Source organism: Falco cherrug, chromosome 6 (genome assembly GCF_023634085.1).
Source record: "Falco cherrug isolate bFalChe1 chromosome 6, bFalChe1.pri, whole genome shotgun sequence".
NCBI classification, from domain to species: domain Eukaryota; kingdom Metazoa; phylum Chordata; class Aves; order Falconiformes; family Falconidae; genus Falco; species Falco cherrug.
This window is the reverse complement of record NC_073702.1, coordinates 13563119-13585860: the sequence shown is the minus strand read 5'-3', so window position 1 is coordinate 13585860 and position 22742 is coordinate 13563119. Positions and strand designations below refer to the sequence as shown.

At 34.8% G+C, this 22742-nt stretch overlaps 1 protein-coding gene across 5 annotated transcripts in view; it reads left to right on the top strand.

The window, feature by feature from the left end:
• ADGRB3 (adhesion G protein-coupled receptor B3) overlaps positions 1-22742 on the top strand; it is a 466036-nt gene that overhangs the window by 222123 nt on the left and 221171 nt on the right. For all 5 annotated transcript variants that reach the window (XM_055714746.1, XM_055714747.1, XM_055714745.1 and 2 more), the window contains 3 exons: positions 5809-6003; positions 12349-12417; positions 16275-16383. In XM_055714746.1, the coding sequence (XP_055570721.1) occupies positions 5809-6003; positions 12349-12417; positions 16275-16383 (373 nt within the window). The remainder of the gene's footprint in view (positions 1-5808; positions 6004-12348; positions 12418-16274; positions 16384-22742) is intronic.

Here is a 22742-nt window from a genome sequence, read left to right as displayed (position 1 = left end):
TACACCTCATCACATATAGAACGGCACATACGATTTCTCTGGCATCTGTACAGAAATTCAGTTTGCCTGTGATGGATGTCTAGAACAACATAGGATTCTGTGTGATTAAGCTGGCTCCTTTTCTCTAAAAACAAATCCCTGTTTTAAGGCATATTTTACCTGGAGAAAATCTGGAATTCTATGACAGAGGGATAACTGTATAGAGTGAAACAATCCTAATTTTTCTTTTCATCAATGTAAATTTAGGATAAGCTCCTTTATAGCACAGATATGCAGTGATTTACGCTGAGTGCACAGAGGAAGACTGAGGCAAAGAATCTGCAGAAACTTGGTGCGGCAGATTGGACACCATAACAGTGGATAAATGCAGGAAGATAGTTCAGTTCAGGGCACTCCTGAAAATTTGTCATTTGTGGTTGGGGTAAATTACAGGAGGCTTTAGTTTGGGTTCCAGAATATTTGCAGAGACCCATTACAGAATTACAGAACTGTAAAGAAATTCATGAGATCATCCATCCCAAACTTCTCTCCCCTGAGTATCAGCAATATTTGTGTTATTCCAGGATTTTGTTTTTCTTGACTGTTACTACAGTCTCCAACATGGAATACTGTATAGTCTCTTCAGGTAAACTCTGGCTCATAATTTCTTTTACAGCTGAAAAGTTTTCCTTAATATATATCCTTAATCTTCCTTGACACAATGGATACGACTTACTTTCTCCCTTTTCTGTTATAAACAAAGGAAGTATATGACTGCCTTCCTGTCTGCAGAAAGTGTTCTACTATTAGTGTCTTATCACAATCTAGATTGAGACTACTAACTAATTTCACTGATGACAAAGTGGAAAATTATTTTGTGTTGCTTTAGCAATCTCCTTCATAAAGTGTTGAATGTATAGGAAAGGAAAAAGGCTCCTATATGACATTAGGTTATAAATACTCAACACATATCTGAACATGTATAGCTGTTTAGACCTTTATTTTATAGCATCTTTAGACCTTACTCTGTTTCTTTTAAAAGATGCATGAAATAATATTTTTGAACACTGAGACAGCCTGAAAATAAAAACATTGTAAATAATTAATTGTATTAAGGGGAAGTAAATGAAACTTCCCAAGTTTGTGCTAAAATAGTTAAAGGACTATCTGTTGATAATCAGAAAAAAACACCCTGTAAATATGTTTTTCGTAAACCCGATAGGAAGGGCTTTCTCACAATGACATCACATTACAGTTTAAATATCAACGTGCCGCATGAGTTAGTTCAGTGCAGGATTATACCTATGGGAATATTTCATCTGCCAACAATATATTTTCTGCCTTTCTAATTTATGTGCCTAACTTTAAGCACACAGACTTCAGCATTTTGGTTCCAGCCTTCATGGACCTCAATGCTGGTAACTACAAAAGTAAGTGTAATGCAAAATCATTAATTAATATTTATTTTGGGGTGAGGGTGGGGTAGTAGTATTAATTCCAGCCTCAAGACTAGGAGCCACAGAGGTCGTGTGATGTGATTCAGAGAATTCAAGATTTCAGGTGCTCAGGGTTGTTGTTTAGGGGAATCAACACTCTCAAGAGCTTTTAGATTTCTGGTACAGTTGTGTAATTCAGGTGGCTATTTCAGGTGATGTGAATATTCCTTCCTGTTCTGCATCCTAAGGTCATTATGAAAAAAGTTTTACAAAATATTAGTGTTGGGTTCTGGAGGTGCAAAGTAAAGTGGTTTCCAGATTATGAGCAATTTCAGGATGTATTTTTATTTCAAACTATCTTTCCTCACTTCTATATAAGGCTTCCTAATTCAGGTTCTTACAGTCCCCACTACCATAAAATGTATTAATCGCATCATTAGTAATACCTGGCCATGAATCCAATATAATCTTAAAAAATAATGAAAAAAGGATGGTGGTATACTTACTCTTCAAATTAATCATTCTTTTCAACCCTTTATAGGTTTCTTGAGGGTTCATTGTTTTCTGTCCTTTTAAACCATGTCTAGCTGCTAAGTTTGCAATAATTATTGTGCAGTAATAAATTTATACTCCAATGTTGGAGACCTAGGAGCTCTGACTTTGTAAAGAAGCATTTTTATTATATCATACTTTCTGATAAATTGAGGGACAAAGGTAGTTGGACCCAGAGTCAAAGTCCAGTTAAACATTTCAGTAATTTTTCAAGTATGCAGCCATATACTGCAGGCAGCTAGAGGTTGGGCTGACAACTGAAGTATCACTTTAACAGCTGCTTCATTTCACTATCTCTCGGCTCATAAACTTTATTTTTAATGAGCCTGCCTGTAAGACCACTAAAAAATGACCTTCACAGAGAACTACAAGGACCTAAAGTGGTGGCCAAAATAGCTTTCTTGGAGAACGCATATCACAGTGACCGCAGCATAGAAAATAAGCAGTATGTTGAGAAAGACAATAAACTAACTACTGATGAGTATATTGTATATTTTCACACTGAAAGATTCTTGTGGTAGCTGTGCAAATAATCCGCTATGTTCAGCTCACATTAATCTGGACATCTTTACTGGTTTTAATAGTGTTGCACCAGTTTACATCAGACTGAATGGGCTATGATTTTAAAGTTGTGTTTAGGAGCTGTAGGCTGTCTTACAAGAAAATACATTAGGTAATACACTGATAATAAAGAGTCTGCTAATTCTTACCCCGCGCTGCACATTGCTTGCCAGTCTGTAGTTGAAACTTTCTACTAATTAATTCTGATTTTCACCCACTTTCCTAACCTAAATACATTGCAAACTTCTGTTTTGTTATGCTATTTCTAAGGCTATTCTGCCAGTCTAACTGAAGGCAGTGTGGACTGGGAGGGGTAGCTCAGGATCAGGGAAAGGAATTTCTGGGCTGGAGCTTGAGAGGATGACGAAAAGGTGTCCGTGAGGCTGTGTATGAGTGGTAGGGCCCACAGGAGGAAGGGTACTTGTGCTAGGAAGCTAAGCTTTCTGGGTATGCTATTTAAGAAAAAAAAAAAATGTCCAAATTGAGCTGTAATCTAAAAGCCAATAATTCTGAGGTGTTTTAAACCACCTTCACCACAACTCTGGCTACTTCTGAAGTAGGTGTAACAATTTAGTCCTGTGGCATTGCGAGTACTTCCTAGACCTTTTTTATCATTGCATACAAAAGCGTTCAAAATGTCTTGCTGAAGCATTAAAGGGTATACTACAGCTCCCGCTTCTGTTGCTAGAGATCTGTAAAAGTTTTCACTGAAAACAGAACTTTATTTGCTCAAAAGCCTAAAAACCAGTCAAAATTAGTATAATTTTAATTTATTATTTGCATTACAAAAGCCACTGAGACCAAGGCTCCAACCACAAATTGGCCCCTGCCATCTTTAAAATGTGAATTTAAATCTAGCAGGAGCATGGAAAAACAAATGGGTAGGTGAACATACAGATGAAGCAAAAGGAAGCAAAACAATGCAATATAAAATAGCATGCTAAATAGTTTGACAGCTTTCCTACCAGTGTTTTATAGAAGCATAAATGCACAGTAGAGTTTTTATGAGGACTGATCACTTTGCTGGTCTTACTAGAATTAAAAGAACATCTTTGTTATATCTTAAGCTCTACTTCAAGTTGTGTGATGCCTTTCCCATGGTAAATCCTGAGGCACATGTTAGATCTGGGAGCTCAGCTTTATGGACTGTCTTTTATGTTGTATGTCTTTTGGGCTTGACTGAAGATGCACTGAACATTGTTAATCCTCAGGATCTGGAAATACACTCTAGGGGTCAATGAACAGGTGGATGAGTTTCAGCAAAAGCTCTGCTTCTCTGTGTTACTGTGCTAGCTGAGGCTCTTTTAATTTGCTATCCAGACACAAGAGTGGATGAGGCAAATGGCAACATTTCACAGGAAAAAATCATAGATCAAATTGCTGTTTGTTTCCTCCCAAGAAAGTAGTTTATAATGTTATGTATATAGTATCAGATCCCTGAATTTAGTCAAATGAATTTTCTTCCATTCTCACCTTTTTCTCCAGTTATTTTCCTACAAGATTACTTTCAAAGCTTCCTTCTAAAATCAATAGAATCTGCGCAAAAGGATTTCTGGAAGCAAGCTTCTTGCCTAAATACTTATTACAGTACTCTAAAGACTGAGGGAGATATTTCTGCTGAAGTATTTGTTAAAAAATTCCAATTAACTGCCTCAGTTCTCCTCACTGAAATTTTTTGTTGAAAATATTTGATCATATAATTGTGCTTGTACCTCTGTATTCATGGTATAGAGTAGCCTCACTTACTGTCCATGCTGCAGCAGGCATGTCTTCTTCCAAGTCTTAAGTGGTTTGGACAAGCCTGTTGTGGTCCATAACAATCCCCAGCTGCTATAAGATGACTTAAGACCATAGATACAACTCAAAGCAGCCACTTTCACCAGCCCCAGCTGTGTTTCAATCCATGACTGCTTGAGAATGTGACCAAAACGTGGTGCAGAAGCATGAAAATAACCCTATTTAGATCACTAATGTCAGAGGATGGTTGATTTTTTTTTAATTGCTTTCATAAAAGTTATTTTGAACCCCTTTAATTTATTTACTCTTTTTACTATATGTTCTATCATTTTATTTGTTTGTTTTTAATCAACCCCCATATATCCACACAAAGTGGCTGGGGAGATCTGGAAGTGACAAAAAGTATCTTTACACTCTTCCTTCTACTTCATCACATTATGTTACATTAGTTATGCTTCCCTCTCTATGTCAGTAGTAAGGCCAAGTTGTAAAGCAATTGGAGATACACTTACAGACATGGTGTCAGCATTTTGGTTGCCAGCTGTGCAGAATTTTCTCTTCAGCCCTCCTGCTTAGAGTGACATCTGTCTCAGGTCATTTATCTTTTCTTCAAATTAGCATCAATTTGGAAGAACTTGTGTTTGTATACATAAATTCATATGCATATTTAAAAATAGGTTGTTTAAGCCATGCACTTTTTTTAGCCTTGGCTGGCCTTTTGACATATTTGTGCTATACTATGCATCTTCCTGGGATGCAGAGTCAGCTTTAAGAATTAATCAGATCCACAAGTTCATCTTCTAAGGACTCTTCTACCAGTATATACATTTTGGATTACCTTTATCACTGTACAGATCTGCTGGGAGAGCTACAGCTAAAGTGTGCTCTCTTGGTTGATACACAGGAGCAATTCACAATTTAACTTGAATTTGTTGAAAAAAAGAACAGGATTTTTCCAAGTTAACGTCTTTGTTTTGTTAGTACTACAGAAGAGAGCACCATAATCAGCTTCCACTTGTATTAACTACCATCACTCTTCTATTAACTAGCCGTTCTGGGCTGGCAGAGATGAAGAGTATACTTTCCTATGGTAAACCAGATTGTAAGGACTTCCTTACCATTTCCCCCTTTCAGAGCTCTGAGTTTTTTAATGAGTGGCAGCAGTGGTTGTGCAGCTGTTCCTCTGAGGACAACTAGTTCCTTGCTCCATTATAGCAGAGATTAAAGCTGCAGTCCAACCCGTGGAGTTCCTTTGGTAACATGGATGCTGAGAAATTATTGGTCCAAAGAGAAGCAAAGGGGTGAAATATGACAACTTCAGAATCTTTCAGTATGAAGTCCATGATTCTCTGATAAACATAACAATGCTGTCATCATAGTCTACTATTTTGTCTTCTCCCTAACAGGAAGAACTTTTGTATAATGGCTTTCATATTTAATATAAAAAGCTTTAATATTCAATATTTTTGGCTATGTTTAGAATTTATCATACCTTTTTCTCAGTAGAGTAGGTTCTGATATTAATTTTGTTTTTCTGAAACAGATTAAAGAGCACCTTGCCAAGGGACAGAGGATGTTGGCTGGTGATGGTATGTCCCAAGTAACCAAGACACTACTGGATTTAACTCAGAGGAAAAATTTTTATGCAGGGGACCTTCTGATTTCTGTGGAAATACTCAGAAATGTTACAGACACATTTAAAAGAGCAAGTTATATCCCTGCATCTGATGGGGTGCAGGTAAGAGAAACATTGTAAGGGTAATGTTTCAATTGATGGGCATTTATGTCAGTATACTGCATGTCACCCACTTTAACCACTGAGATAACTAAACGTTCTGAATAATAAAAATAAACATTGTTCACATAAAAGTATGAAACAATTGTAAAATAGGAAAAGGCTCAGATACATTTAATGAGACAAATATCCAAAACAGCGCAGCAAGTGAAAAATGTGCAATTCTTTCTTTGTAACATTTATTTCAGTATTTTTCTCTTTCAGCGTTTGGTTTGATTGATAGGGATGTGTTGGTCTTAGTTGTTTTTATTGCACTAAGCCATTCACTAGTGTTGTTTGCCCTAGTTCATTTCAGTTCAAAATCTATCCACAGTGTTTAGTTATGTAATTCTGGCATTGCTTCTTCATCAGTTCAAATAAATAAAGCTCATTAAAAGTGCACAGGAGTGATGGATAGTACATTTGGTATGAATTTTCTACTTCACGTGTTAGTTTAACTCTTCTCGTGCAAGAGGCCAATTAAAATATTTTCAGAATGAAACCCATGGTAATTAGTTCTATATAATGGGCTGCACAACTTACTGTGTAATGTTCATTCAAATAAAAATTTCTCAAGGCTTCTAGATGAGGATATTTGTTCCATCTATATCTGAGAATTTTAGACACTTTTCAAAAACTGTAGATCTACTGAAAAAGAATTGTAAGAAGGTAGATGTATGTATTATTTATGAAAAAGTTTCATGATCATTCATAAATAACTAATGAAGTTATTAATGCAGGTCATGTGTACATATTTGTTTGTGTAAAGGTAAGCATACATTATAAATACACTTTGGAATAAATGTATGCAGATAAATGGAGGCATCTTGGAAAAGACAATTTTTCCAGAGTTAGGTTTTCAAAAGCTTTCTATTATATTTTCAGGTTTCTTGTTTTTCTGTGTACAGATAAAAATAACTTCTACAATAAAGACAAAATTTCTTCTGAAATATTTTCACGTACTCAGTGATCTGATAGCCCAATGTGACTTTTTCATGGTTCACAAACTATAGAAATCTTTGGTAGAACCAGCCTTGAGAAACTGCTTGACACAAGTGATTTTGTTCATGAGCTTAGCAGATAAGGTCATTTGCAATTTACATACATTAGAATTTGATTCTTTTCCTGCTAATGACAGTGCCAAAAGTTCTGTTCACTTCAGCAATGTAGAGCTGTTTCCACAATTTGTTAATAGTATTCTGGCAGAACTTGGCAAAATGATTAGTACTATTTTATTAATTTTTGACTAATCATTTTGAAGTGAAGAAATGGGAAAAGGCAAAAATTGGTAAGCCATATTGTGAAGGAAATAAAGGATTTCTCAAACCAAAGAAATAACTATATTTTAGGTTTTAGATGCCTAAATACCAAGAGCTCTCAAATCCCAGCTGGAAAAAAAAAGGCACTGAAATTCAAACAAAACAAACAAATTCTGAAAAAACCCAAATTGCAATCTAAGGTAAAATTAAAAAGGCAATGCAGTGTTCAGAAAAGTAAGTTAAATCAGAATTAAGCATATGTTTTGCACAGAGGATATATTAAGCAATGTTCCTGTTACTGACTTCTGCTGATATAAAATGAAATCCTCGCTTAGTAACATCAATTTAAATTTTACTGTCAATTCCTGAGAAACCATGATTTTCCCATATGTAAACATATGTCATATGCTACCATACTCTGGAGGATTATATTTAATTTTTATTTTCTCTATCACACATTTTCATACTTTCTAGTCCATCATCAAAGTGACAAAGAGGTAAAATGAAACTAATTTGCACAAAAATACTGAAATTGTTCTCTCTGAGGAAACTCTGTGTGGTGTTCTAATTCTATTCAATTTTTTCACTAGGTAAAGAGTAGTCTTTCTTAAGTGTTGAGTTATTGTTTTAAAGAAATTATCAGAAAAGCATGAGTGAGGCTTAAAATCCCTGAAAGTCATAGTTTATCATTTCACATGATGTCAGAAATAATTACCCGTGAATTATGGGTAATATAATTTTTTAAGGTCCATACAAAAATAACATTCCATCTTCCATTAAAACTGAGAAAAGTGTATATTGTGTGGGTATATTTTTTTCTTATACATTCCATCTATCTCGATAGTCCCTCAACTGCCTGTAATGTCTGGCTTATATCTTTACCAGTGCAAAACATGTGTTTCAGAGACTCCATAGCAAAAAGAACAAACAGAAAAGTGAGATTAACTGAAAATTTCAGGCTAATTACTGCAAAACAAAGATGCCACTGACTGATGTGCTGCATAGAAAATGCCACTTTGTTTAGGCAGACAGATACTAAGAGCAAACCAAAATTTTTTAAAGCATGCATGTCTAGTGCCAAGTTATTTATTATATATATGACTGTTTTTCTTTCTGAATATTTTAATCTTCATTGCAATAATATTTATGTATACATAGCTATACAGTGTCAGGAAGAAAAATAACGATGTATGGGGCAGTTAAACAACATGGACAGTATTCTGCGTTAGTGGCTGAAAACAGCAGTACAGTAGCAGAAATAGCAGAATACAAGAGTCATGCAATTCTTCTACAATAAAATGTCTTTCTCTTAATATTGAAATTACTTTAAAACACACTGTGTAGGTATACTGAGGCTATGAGATGACCACTGTGCTATTACTTGTGTAAAAAGGATTCTACATGGAAAATTATTAAAAATTTAAATAGGTATAATGTAAGCAACATTTTGAAACACTTTCCAGAAGTGGTCTAAGAGTTCTTGAGCTACCTTCTAAGGACAGGATGGCAGGAAAAGAACTAACTTTCAGGACAGGATGGCAAAATATACAGTCCCCTGATCCAGCAACCAACAGGAAACAAGGTTTCTCCCCACAGAAGTTAGAGCAGTATAATCCCATTTATATTAGCCACAGGGACCATTGCTGTCAGTCAGGGATTAACAGGATTGCCCAATGCTTTCCCCCCTCCACCTTCCGCCTTACACACACACACCCTCCCTATGCTGAAGTCCAAAAGTGGAGGTGACTTAAGGCTATCCATTAATTCGTCCTAGGGAGAAATTCTTCTCTAGCTGTATAAAAGGATTTACGACAGCTTTATGCCTGCAGAGAGGGTCAAAGAATTTGAACTGGAACAGAGAACTGCAGCCATTGTATCACAAAAGAAAAAGATTGAAAGGAAGGAAATTAAATTAGGAAAACATAATTGTCCATTCCTGACTGTAACTGGCAAAAGCCTGGACAAAAATAAAGGACTTCAAAATTTGGCTGTGGCTGTCACATTTTCTACAGTGGCCAGTTCAGTAATACGTAAACCCCACTATGAAAGGAAGGAGCTTGATTCTACAGGGAGGTCCAGTGTTTACTGCAGTAATACCACCAAATCACATCCATAATGCTTCTAAAATTTAGCCTTCGTATCTGTCAATCATTTTACTAAAGGGCAGTGTTGTTTCTTGCAGCATGAATGCAATGAACAAGAGAATAGTCAAAGTAGATGAAAGACTTTTTAATCCCTATTCCCCTGACACATTTATTGGAGTGCAAAATATCTGTTCATTATGGAAGCAGCAAAGCCATTTAATCGTTTATCTGTTTAATTCACAAACCACTGGTATTGCTGACTGAAAAGTCTTCATACATCTCAGCCTCCACTTCTACCATAAATATGACATCAACCAGGGATAGAAACAGAGAAAAAAAAAAAAAAGATCTCAAGAAGGAAGATATTCTTGTCACTTGGTTTATATACATCATGTATGGTTTATTGGCAAATACAAAGTATGTATTAAAACAGTACTGCTCATCTTTTGTTTGTGCTTGAGTCTAGGATTGTTTATAAACTTGTCACATATATTTCTGTTAGTTATTGGTGATTTTAGTGCTTTCACATAACCAAAATAAAAATTAAATATGATGAACACATAACATTACTAGCAAAACCATGTAATTTGTCATCTGCAAGAAACATTTATAACTCCTGAGTGTTTTTCAGGCAATCTAGGCTAGTCTCAGATAGATCTCATTACACGGACATGGATACTTTTGTAATTAAGGCTTAGACTGTTTCTGCAGAGGAATTGGTGGCTGCAATGTAGTGCAAAACCAGCTTTGAACCAGCTCCTTAGTATGATAAATTGTCCCACACTGAGCTCCATGCTGCTGCAGTTAGACTGCTGGTGGCACCCTAACAAGTTCGAGTTAGCTAAAATTTCTGTCCACTGCTTCTACACAGTATTACACTGGAAGAGTGCAGAACTATCATGTTTTAAAAAGTGTTTTCCTCAGGCAAATACCCCCAAAGGCTGCCTCTGCCTAGTAGAACTCTTTGCCAAAATCATAATGGCCTAGAGTAGATGTGGTTATACTGCCATGAAACTTCTTTGGTCAGTATAGTATATTTTACTTGAGGGACCAATAAAGCAGTACGTATTTCCTAGTTGAAGTTGCATTTATGCAATTATGATTTTCCAACCTGGTTAAACTGACAAATCCTTTGTAATGAATACTAACTGTAACTTTTCATTATGTTTTATTTTGCTACTGAATACCTGAAAGAGATTAAATTTATTCTTAGTATATAAGCAATATGTAGCTACATTTTCCTCTTTTTATGTTCAGCTTGATGGGAAATTTCCCTTCTGTATCACTGCAAATTGGATCAAACCATGAGAACATTTTTCTTTTATGTCCTGTCTTTAATCCCCATCATCCTGTCCAAATGTATACTTGTCATTTTCACAGGAGCTTGCTGAGCCGTTTCCTTTCGTTTCATGAAGTTTTGCATTAACTGAAGCTTATAGATATTTTGCTACTGACTTCAGTGAGAGAAGAATTGTACTCTCATTAATGTACGATTTTGCCCAAGTTCACCTAAGTGTCAGACACCTCTATATTAAGTTTGCCAAGTTAAAGTAATTTTTATCTGTGTAAATTTTATGGTTAATGTAAGTAACTTCCTAATATGAGGCAAAGATGATCCTCTCATTTGTCAAGTAGTTAGTGTTACCAGAATAAACAGATAAAAACATTTTTATGTAAAAATAGTTTTCATGTAAAAACAGCTTACACAAATTTTATTCGATTTTGTATCCTACAATGATTTACTTACATGGTTGTGAGACACCTAAACTGTCTGTGACATCTCATATTTTGAAATTAATGTCATTTAAAGCACAACCACTGAATCCATAATACACTAAGAGTGGAAGTTATTTCTGCTTTCATTTCTGCTTCTTGCCATGGATTTGAATGCTTTGTACTTTCATTAACAGTGAGTTAAAGTTACTTTGTACTTAAACCTTATTTAAGCCCTATTTAGCTCCCCAAAATGGCTAAAATGTAAGTGCATGTGAGGGAATGACCATTAATTCAAGTTTTGATAGGTTCCTATGGTTGATATTCCACTTAGAGATTTTTTAGAAGTTGCAAGTATCTTAATTGCACTCTTCAGCTAAGGTCAGTGGAAACTACATCTATTTTTTATGAAGGAACAGATAAAATATAATTGGCAGGCTGTAGAAAAAATTGACATTCTGCACAAAAAGTGATACAGACCTGAGAACAGACTGCACTAATTAAAGACGAAGTTGAGAATACAAATTGGTAGATAGAGCAGACAAAATTAGAAAGGAGAGTTCTCCACAAGCACTTGGAATAAAGTGATTTTTAAAATGTGTGATTTAAAAGCTAAACACCCTGGCTTTTGCTTGCTTTTTTTCCCTTATAGTTAAATGAATAGGAAAATAAGATAAATAAATTAACAGTTTTAGGTCAATGAAACATAAATTAATTATTCAGTTTCTCTTGACATTACTAAAAGGACAGAGGCAAATGTAATGTTTAAAAATAAGATGCACCTGGTTTCACACAGCATTTACCAATGAAATACACTTGTATTTCCTATTTATGATCATTAAACATCATTTTCATGTTTTGAATAGACACTAGTGATCATGAGTCTGATGTTTTCTTAGTGTACTTTGGTTATTAGTAAAATAGATAATTGTCTGGTTTCTGGAATGAGAGCAACTTGAAAATAGAACACCGTCACATTTAGAAGTTTGGCAACTTTAGAGCGATTCTTGTTTTATACAAAGTAGTAGTATGGAATCTGATTATATAGCCAGAAATTAACAACTAACCATAAAATATATGTGTTCTTTTACCAGTCTAATATATTATTTTGTTACCTCATCTCTTCAACTGCAAGAAAATAGACTGCAGAACTGCATCTGTAATAAAGGAAAAACTTTCTTAATATCAAGTTAAGGATATAACAGTTTATGCTATTGAAAATAATTTTAATTTGTCTTTAACTGATTTTTCAGAACTTCTTTCAAATCATTAGTAACCTCTTAGATGAAGAAAACAAGGAGAAATGGGAAGATGCACAACAGGTAAGATTTGCATTCTGTAACTCACCAATTTAAAAAACTGGAAACTATTTGTATTATGACATTCACTGCATCAGAAACCACGCGTTATTTCAGTAAGTCATGACAAAGTGGACTGTATGGTTTTAAAAATCAGGTTAGACATATACCCTGCTGGGTGAAAGGAAATCCTAAGTGAGACAATGTTTTGGAAATAACTGATCCTTTTCAAAAAGGAGTAATTTCAGGACCCACTGGTGAATTCTTTAGATTAAAATTCTATGAAGAATATAAGGCAATTCTCTTGATGAACAGATTTTCATTGCTTTCCATGGGATTATTCATTCTGTCTTTGCTTTTGATGTTTTAATGAACTACATACAAAAGCTTAAAAATGCTAATAAAGGTTAGGTGCAATGGTGCTTTTGTTAGAAGACATCAGAACTCACCTAAAGAACTCATATGACACCACCAAACAACTTACAGAAATTTAAACAGTAAACCTTTTTTAAAAGATTGCATTTAGGAGAACATTTGTGATCATTAAGACTGACAAATTTCTGGCATAAATTAGATATGATGATAGCACTTTATAAAACAGTAAAGTCTAAAAGCCCAATAAATTTATAATAAAAGAATTTAAAATTCAAATTAAAACTATTTTTTTCTTTGGTATAAGTATTTCCTACATGTTTATACCGAGAACATTATAGGCCAATGTTAATATTTTTGTTCATGAACATGACCATAGAACTATCAAATTTATTCAGATACAAATATCAGTGAGAATGAGGATGAACAGATAATTATGTACAGAGAAAAAAATATGGAGGTAGTCAAAGGCAGGAAAATATTTCTATCTGAAGAACGATTAAAAAAAGCAAGTTATTTCAGTATGAAAAAGTGTCAACTGCAGTTATGTGCAATAGATTTTAAAATCAGGAGTGGATTGGAGAGTGTCATGCAGGAATGATGAATCTATTCACTATCTATTCTTGTAAAATAACTAAAGGACCTCATATAGTGGCAGATTCAGAATGGATACAAGGAGATACTTCCTCTACAGAAGGTCAGGTTGCAGAATTTCTTGCTGCTGAATGTACACAAGTCAAAAAAGTAAATAGACAAATTAATGAAAGAAAAGTCAATACCGGACTGTTAAATGAAAGACCCCATTTTTGCTTAGGGAAGTCCTTTGGCAAAAAAAGTGCTAAAGGCTGGGCAAAAATTCCAAAAGAAGTATCACTGTGTGCATGCCCCTTTATACTCTTCCTTCAACATCTGCTATTTGCCGCTATCAAAGGCAAGAAGACAGCTTACATAGATCTTTGGTCTGCTCTTGTATGGTCATTGCCGCTGTGTTATATAGATACTTGAAATTTGTTTACTTTTAATGTAGTTCTTAATAAATCACCAGGTGTTTAAAGGTCTTCGAAGCTATTTAACTTCATTTTTGTAAGCTCATCTTTAAGACTAAGAAAGGGAAGATTAGAACTTTTCACTACCAATACAAACCTTGCAGTAGACATAACTTGCTGCAGCTGACCCATTGTAATTTAGCCAGGAATCATATTTTTCTTTCACTGTTTTTCTGTTGCTCTGTGTAACAGCCAGCTACAAAAATAGACAATGTCATTTCCCTTAGTGGTGGTGGATGGCAGCAGCAAAATCACATGCATGTGGGCAGTTTCTATAAACAGCACCAACATTATTTGAACCAATATTAAACAACTATTTTAGCCCAACTAATGAACTGACAGGATACCACTCCTTATGTTATCAGCCTTGTCTTCTTCTACCTCCACCCTGCCTTCTACCTTCTACCTTACCCATGCCATGTTCACCATCTGTCCTATGAAGATCAGGGGATGACAACGCCTAAGAGGAAATGATGAAAACGTAGATGTGAAAGAGGGAACAACAAATATATAGTACCCTCATTGCTGCTGGTAAAAGAAGTGGTGTTGAAAAAGGGAGAGGAGACAAGTTATTTCTACTCTTCTGTAGCTCCTTCTTTCTACCTGGTAATTCATTGTCTTGCAGACCTGAGTACAGCACTGGTGGGCAGGCAGGAACACAAGCAAGCACCAAGATGAGCTGAATGCAGGAGTAGCGGGGCAATAGCTGCCTGGTGACAAAGCTAGGGAATTCACTAAATCTTTGACTACTGAGTTATGACACCTGAAGAGACCATACCGCTGGTCATGTTACTGCTCTTAGGCAGTTACATGACCATTCTCCAAGAAACTATTGAAGCAAGTCATTCTTCATACTGGCTAGGAGGGGTGATCTGAACTCCAAAGGTTCTTTTCTTTCACTATTGAAAATAAAAAAAGCACTTTCCTATACAAAATACTCCTTTCTATCATATTTTGGATAAAAAGACTGAAAAGTTATGTTTAAATATAATTGGATTTTAAAACAGAAAAAATATTATTTGAAATTACTGCATCCTGTGCAAATACTTTTTTAGTTTTTATGTCAAAATCAAGGTAGGAATCAAACTTGAAAAGAATGTGTGCAAGTCATTATGTGCTGCAAATACAATCTTGTGCAAACACTACTGACTCATTAAAAAAAAAGTAAAAGGTGACTGTTTCCAGTTCAGCCCCTCAGCTGACGATTTTTTTTGTAATGAAACATTGCAAACCAAGGGGCAGCCTAACCAACATTTTTTGCCAGCTGTCATGGTTTTCTTGAACTCTGCAGCAACTGTTAATATAGATCTGTTAGCCGGTTTTCTGGATTCTTTGCTGGAAAGAGAATCTTACTCACTGTCAGCAAGTTTCTGACTTTCTATCAAGTATACAGCTGTAATGCCTCAGCACATCTTTTTTCTAGACTAAATTCCAGCAGTTTATACCATTAATTACAGGTTATATAGCATTCAGATAAACTGCGCTCACTTTAATACTTGCCTTTTGTTAAGAGCTGATGTAAAGCACTGCACGCAGGAAACCAAGTCCACAACACACAAGTTTATACTGGTGTTTCAAAACACAGGAGCTATTCTGCATGTTCTTCATCACCATCTGTTTGCATCCTATTGATTAATCAGTACTTCAGATTTATAAAAATGAAGAGTACCTCTATAACACTGACTGTTCGACAGTTCTGCTGAAGCTATTACTATAAAATTTTATGTGCAAGAACTAGGGTGAAAAAATATTTTCACTGAAATTTATTAGTACATAATCTGTGAGTATGTGTGTTATGAATGAGATGGATGCAAAACCCAGACTTAGTACCTCAGTAACTCATCATTAGTAAAATGGAAGTTGTCTCCTTCACCTGAAGCAGTGTTTGCAACCTTTTAAGATCATAAATGTCACAACAAAATCTTCATAAAAATGGTATTGCTGCCCTACCTTTTATAAAAAAGATCCATGTAGAAGACAAAGCACATTGTGAAATTCTCTGTCCTGAGCTGAGAAGCTATGGATCTAGACAGATAAAGCATGATGAAGATGGAGCACAGCAAGCTGGAATTTATAGTCTCTATAGACATGTTTTAGAGTCTTTAGACCCGGTAGTGGAAAGAATGAATTGAATGTTGCTCATAAAGTGAAATTTGGAGATCTCACTGATACAAACTAAAAAACACCTTAACAGGTCATCTATTCTTTTTCTATTGCAAAGTACTCTATTACTGAAAATTGTCCTGTTCATAACAGGCCATGAAAACTAAAAATTATTTTTAATGTATATGATACAAGCAAAGTTTTAAAGCTTTTTAATAACCGTTTTGATCCTTATTTTTCTTTTTTTTTTTTTTTAATGATGCATCATTATTTGTTGAATGTAACAATTTTTTTATGGTTTTGGGATCATAGTAGATTTTGATATTATAGTTAATGGCATGTCTGACCTTCCTTTGTTAGATCTATCCGGGCTCAGTGGAGTTAATGCAGGTGATTGAAGATTTTATACACATTGTTGGAATGGGAATGATGGACTTTCAGAATTCATACCTAATGACTGGAAATGTAGGTAAGAAATAGGAATTTCTTCTATCAAATTTATGACCTATTGAAAATCAGAAATTGCAAGTATATACTATAGAGTTGCTGCTTCTATCAAGATCCAGATTGGGCTGCTCCTCCTCCTCCAGATTGTCTCTGTTGCTTGATTATCTCCTCTCTGGTTTAACACACTTGGTATGCCTTACACGTGGGACTTCTTTATAATCATATCTTAAGATCTAAATGCAGTTTCAGACTCTAAATAAAATTCAGAAAATACTTACCAGAATACTATGAACTGTAGGTATATATTATAGCATTTCCATGATATAAGTTTTTTCAAATGGTAATTTAGAAAATCATGCTAATTAAGAAATTAATATATCCTTAGTAGCTTGAGAAATGTTAAATTTGTTGACAGTGTCTCTTTTAATATTCTGTTCTCCCAAAGAACAGTCTTTGCACATGCTATGATGTGATAATAATCAGCATAGACAGATAAGCAGTAATTAAAAAAAAAAATCTATTAGTTGCCAAATAATTTAAGCCTATGGATTCTTACATTAGTTTTTGCTATGTGTGACAGCTTCAAAATTTTATTCAGATTTATTTTTCAAACTTTGTTTTCAGCACTGGAGAGTTGCCAGGCAATATAATCAAATAATAACAAACATCAAATATGAAGATGCTTAGCAATTGAATTCCACTTCCTGGTAAATGCTTCTGCAATACCCCATCATTTTATTAACAATTCAACCATAAACAGGAGTTTGAAAAGCTCTTTTCTAAGTATTTAGTCTTTGCTTAGTATCTTCCTTCCTGATATAGAAAGTATCAATTTACTTTCTATAGCGAAACTTTTATAATGCCAGGAAAGTGTTAGGTAGTTGTATGTAATGAACAAATTCAAAATATATGTTTGTCTGATAGCAAAACTTCTGTTGTCAATACATTCTTTCAGATCTTCAGTTAGCGTCTTCCAGCATCTATATGTCAGTCAGTTCTTCAGCAAGTCATTAGAACTCCTTAGAAGATATGGCCATTTATAAATTAGAGGGAGAATAAAGCAGGGAAATTATTGCAATGTCCCTATTGAAAATGTAACTTGCTGTGCAATAATAAATATTTATTATTGTTGTCCAGTTCATATCCAGATTGACAGGACTGTGAACACTAGCCCCTGTAAGGCACAGCCTTGTATTGGAGATATGTCAAAAAAATCACCAAAAAGAACACTGGCAGTCTTAAGATTTTTTTAAACATTTCAGTAGGCAGTATGGGGAACTTTAGCTTTTAACCAGTGATTTATTATTTCTGTTGTTTACTGTTTGCACTGTAGTACCACTTAAAGCTTCTTCCAGTTGTCAGTCCTTCATTATGCTAGACCCTGCAAAAATTTATAAAGAAAAGTATCTTTCTTAAAATGCTTGTTCCTTGACATTTTTATGACAAAATAAAAAGATGAATTTATTTAAAGAGCAGAGCCTGTGCTGCTTGGCATGTTGTACTGCATTCTGATCTGTTTGTCCTCTAAAAACGTGCAAAAAAACCCCACTGCAAAATGTTTTAAGAAGATGCGTTCAAATAATCTGTGTGTTTACATATTCATGTCTTCAACTGGGAAACAGCAACAACTTTCCAATTGAATCAGAAAACGTGCTGTGCACTGGCTAGCCTAGATAACTGCATAATCTTAACAGACTTTCTTTTGATTATCTTTCTCTTCCCACATGGAAGATATTTTTATGTGCTCAGGAGTAGGTCTGTTCTTAACAGTATAACCGTCAAAGGAATAGAAACAAAATGAGAAAAGTAAAATGTATTTATTCTGACTACCTAGCTCTGTGCCTTGACATACTGGCATGAGTTTGTCCTCTCTTTTCTTGGTCAACCATCAAAAAAGTACAGGGTCACTTATTGACCAGAATATTTGAGCTCAGGTGACATGGTGAAATGGGGACTTGAGGTTGTAATCAGCAAGGACTAATTTCTTATTTTCACAAACAAGGAAGGCTCTGCAACAATTCTGTTTTGGTGAGTTATCCTTAGAGGGTTGATGTACTTGGAATTTAGGGAACATTTATGTTGATCTCAAGTGAGAGGAATTAACTATACAGTTATTGTTGTCTTGTCTTAGCATTAATTCTACTGTTCCAAAAAGAGTTTCAAAATGTGTAAGGGCCTGTTTATAAGTGGTAATAATAATCTTGTCATTTAAGTCATGAAATGAATTCCATGCAGGAGGCAGATATATGCAGAAAGGAGGTCCAACTTTTATATATTCATCTTTAAGCACAACTATCCAATAGTTATTCCATAGGTTTTTAACTATAAAATATTCCCTCAGCATCTTCAGATACTTGAAATGCCTTTTGATGTATTTTCATTTTAGAATCACCTGTTTTCAGATATATGAGAAAAAGGATTCAGTACTAAAGATGAACTGCAGCTTCTTGTCAGAAAAAAAACCCTTTTCTGTAGCAAATTTCACAGTATTGCAGAGTGCTTGCTTTCCTTCTACAAATTTCAGTTTACAAGCTCATTTCTAATTGAATGGCACTATAGTGGTCCATATACAATTTGAACATCTAATTGTGTTTGACAGTTATGCTAATCTCCTGAGATCCTTCGCAGATGGAATTTTATTTTCTCATTCTTTCAAGACACAGAAGCAAGTAATTGTGATTTAACAAGTTACTACACAACAGCCACACTGCTATGACTGTCCATTGCACATTCTCAGCTCATGACACATGGGAAGCAATTAAAGTTACTTTAACTATATGGTGGGCTATACCAAGCCACATTATTATACATTTGAAAGTAGCTAAGAAGGTCCATAAGGACAGTTGCCATACAACCATAAAACTTTTCAGTGCGGTGGCGTTTAACTCAAATTCTTTATTGCTTCTGAACAAAACATCAGAGACTGGTTCCAAATCCAGATCCAGTATCTGTGTTTTGGTGTTTGTTTAGGCAGCTCAGTCAAATCAAATGCATTTCTATTAAAGCAAGGCCCATCTCCTTTTAGCTCTTCTCTCAAGGGTAGGGAATATGCTATGAAAAACTTGACCAATGTAAAAGTAATAATTTGCTTTCATCATGCATGGCTGGGACAGATGGTATTTGTTTCATGTGTGTGCTCTCAGTTTTATATTATATTCCTTTAAGAAATGATTAGCTAAAATAAGAGCTTCTGATAGGAGGTGGAAGCCTCCTTCCTCATCCTGCTGCTTCTCTTCTTCTTCCTCCTCCTCCTTAGGACCAGCTGAGCAGGCACAGGAAAAGGATAGTGTGAAAAAACAGGAGCTTTTACTACCACTCGGAGTCCCTGAACTAGCTGAAAGCAGAGACCCACCTGCAAGGATAAAACATGCAGTGGGAGAAAAGCTTTTAAACCATATAACCATTCTGTGTTAACTACTTGCTTTCACTTTTCTCTGTTTTAAAAGATGAGTTCCTGATTTTGATCAAAGAATTGATCTTGGCTTTTCACAGCCTTTTGAACTTTTGAGGAGAGCTGAAGGTCTACACAGATCTACCTCAGAGCTTTGGCTGATTTGGGAGTCTATCGCAGTAAGCCATTAACAGTTCTGAAGAAATGTACTAAAAGGTGGCTGAACTGCTATCAAGAAATATTCATCCTTTAATTAAAAAAAAATTGCTAGACTGGAAGACTGGAGTACCATAAGCATAACTGTCTTTAAAGGTATAGGTGCAATGTGGAACTGGAAATAGAGAGCAGTATCAGGAGATACATATTTTAATGGCAGATTAAAATTCTCTTTAAAGGAAAATTTTCCCTCTTATCAAATAAATTTCCTTAAGAGCAGCTGTGAAAAAAAATGCTTAAAGAAGTCTTTCTTGCCAAAAATCAAGCTTTTAAAAGATATCAATGAGAACATCAAATTGTTTGAATTGCAGTGTGTTTTCATGGATGTTATTTGGAACTGGCAGAAAATAAACAGAATTTTCAGCACGATAAAAGCCACTTTTTGTTAATGATTAATTGTTAATAATGTTAATTTATGAATACTGTTGTTCAAGTGACCAGTAATGTTTTAAAATATGCAGATAACACAAAGTTATTTAGTCTAGTCAAAGACATGAAAAACTGAAGGTCTCCAGGGGTTATAGCAAAATGAAAAGAAGAGGGTATCCACTGACAAATTAAATTCAGTGTGACAAAGCATGTAAGAGGGAGTAGCTCAAACCATACATAATGTAGGGGTCTATAATAATTTAGTAAAATCCCATGGTCATTTTTCAGCAAAGCTTAGAAAAGAACAACAGGATTAGTGTGCAAAAAGAGCAGTCTAAAGAAAATACAGAATTTTCTTTTAATTTTCAGTAACCATCATTTCCAATGCTCTTTTCAGTTGAGATTACATGGTTGGGATTCATTTTACTTCCTCTAAGCATCACACAGTTTGTCAAAGCCACCCAAAGCTTCTTTTATGGTCAAGACAAACTACTGCCCAGGAGCGCAATTCATACCACCTCAGACATCTAAAGTAAGGGCATAGGTTGCCTTCTGGAAGTTCTTCCACTGGCTATAAAAACAGCCCAGTCACTAGCTTAGGTTTGAATGATTCATGTCATCTAAAACAAAGAGGAGTGCTAAGCTGTGAGTAAATAAAACCTGTAGACACACAGAGGTTCAGAGCTGCATGATAAAAGCAAAACAAACAAACAAACAAACAAACAAACAAACAAAAAACCAAACAAAAACAAACAACCAAAAAAACCATTGAGAATTGGAATTATTAGAATAGATATTTGACAACAAATTGTTAAAAAGGGACTAGACGTACGCAACTGAAAAGTGAATGAAAAGAGAAACTAGGCTGACATTTCTGTTAAATCTTGCTCACAGGAAAAGTGAAGATTCTTAACTAAACTATACATTAGCACTTTTAATTCTGAATAAACAAGAGGCCAAGGTTTTAAGAGGATTAAAATAAAAACAAGTAGATATCTATGTGGTGAATGCAGCTAGCTGTGATGAATATTATATAAAAAAATGAAGAGGTCCAAGCCATGCTTCCATGCATAAATCAGCTTCTATCTGTTATCTCTCTACTTAAAAATGGCTACTACAACACTGGTACTCTGATGAGTAATCTGACCCAGTATAGTAATTAACATAGAATTTAAGACTTCACACTGATCTGCTTAGATAAGCTGTATAAATATTGGCAGAGAACAAAGTCTAATTTCTGCCTTCACAGACAGTCTAGGATGCCATAGGGGAGAAAATTATTTTAAAAGTGTCCATTGTTTTATGTTTTTGCATACTTTCTTGTTCCCCCTTCAATCTTCCATTCCACGTTCATATCCATGAAATTTGCACCAAAAGGTTAAATAATCCTGTAGGCTTGTGGAGTGTATCTTAAAATTTTCCAGTCCTAGCTAGAGGTATGTAGGAATTTTAGTGACCAAAGGAGCTTTCAGAAGACGTACCTACTCTAGCTGTAAGACACTAGCAATGGTACACCTGAGCTAGAACTAGAAAATGAGCAAGCTGGATTTCTGTCTGTTACTGTGGGTTCATTCACCTTTTCCCAAGTAAGATTTTTAGGCCTTCTAAACTGTAGATCCTGTTCATAATTTCACGAAGCCTCTCCACATTATATGACTTGTTTACATACCCTAATAGCATCTGTCTAGTCTGCTTATTGTTTGATTGTTTTTTGTCAGAGTTAGTGATGTGTACCTTAAATGCAGCACTCAAGATTCTCTCTTATATATCATAAATATCATACTAGCTTAAAGTATACCAAGGGACTGAATTTGTTTTAATGTTTGAAAGGGTCTTTTTTGTAATATATTAAAGATACAGAAAAAAAGCCACAGCATTGATAATAACTCATCAAAAAGTGTAAAGAACATGTCTGAAATTTTCAGTTTGGAAAAAACTATTTTAATAACTGCATTCACATATACTCAGAATTAGTTTGTACTGAAATTACTGCTTGTTCTGAGGCTGTGTAGTGCTAAAGCACAGTATTGTGAATTTTAAAGTGGATAATTGTGGTGAATAAAAATTCAGCTGGTAAAATTTCAACATGTTCTCCCAATAGAAAGAAAGTCATTTCTGTCAGACAAATGAAAATGGAAATTCCATAGAATGACCCAAAACAGCCATACAGATTTCTCTCCTGTTTCCATCAAGTTATTCCAGAATGCCCCGTGTTTTCACAAAGAAAAATTTAAGGGTACAGCTTTCACTTTTAAGGAACCACTGTGTGGATTCCACTTGTTATTTTTAAGCAGATGATCAGGAATCATTCCTCGTGGTATATCATTGTTGATGTGCTTATATCATGTGATGTACAATACCTTTGTAATGATTAATATAATTATGGTTGATTTTGTCAAGAACAA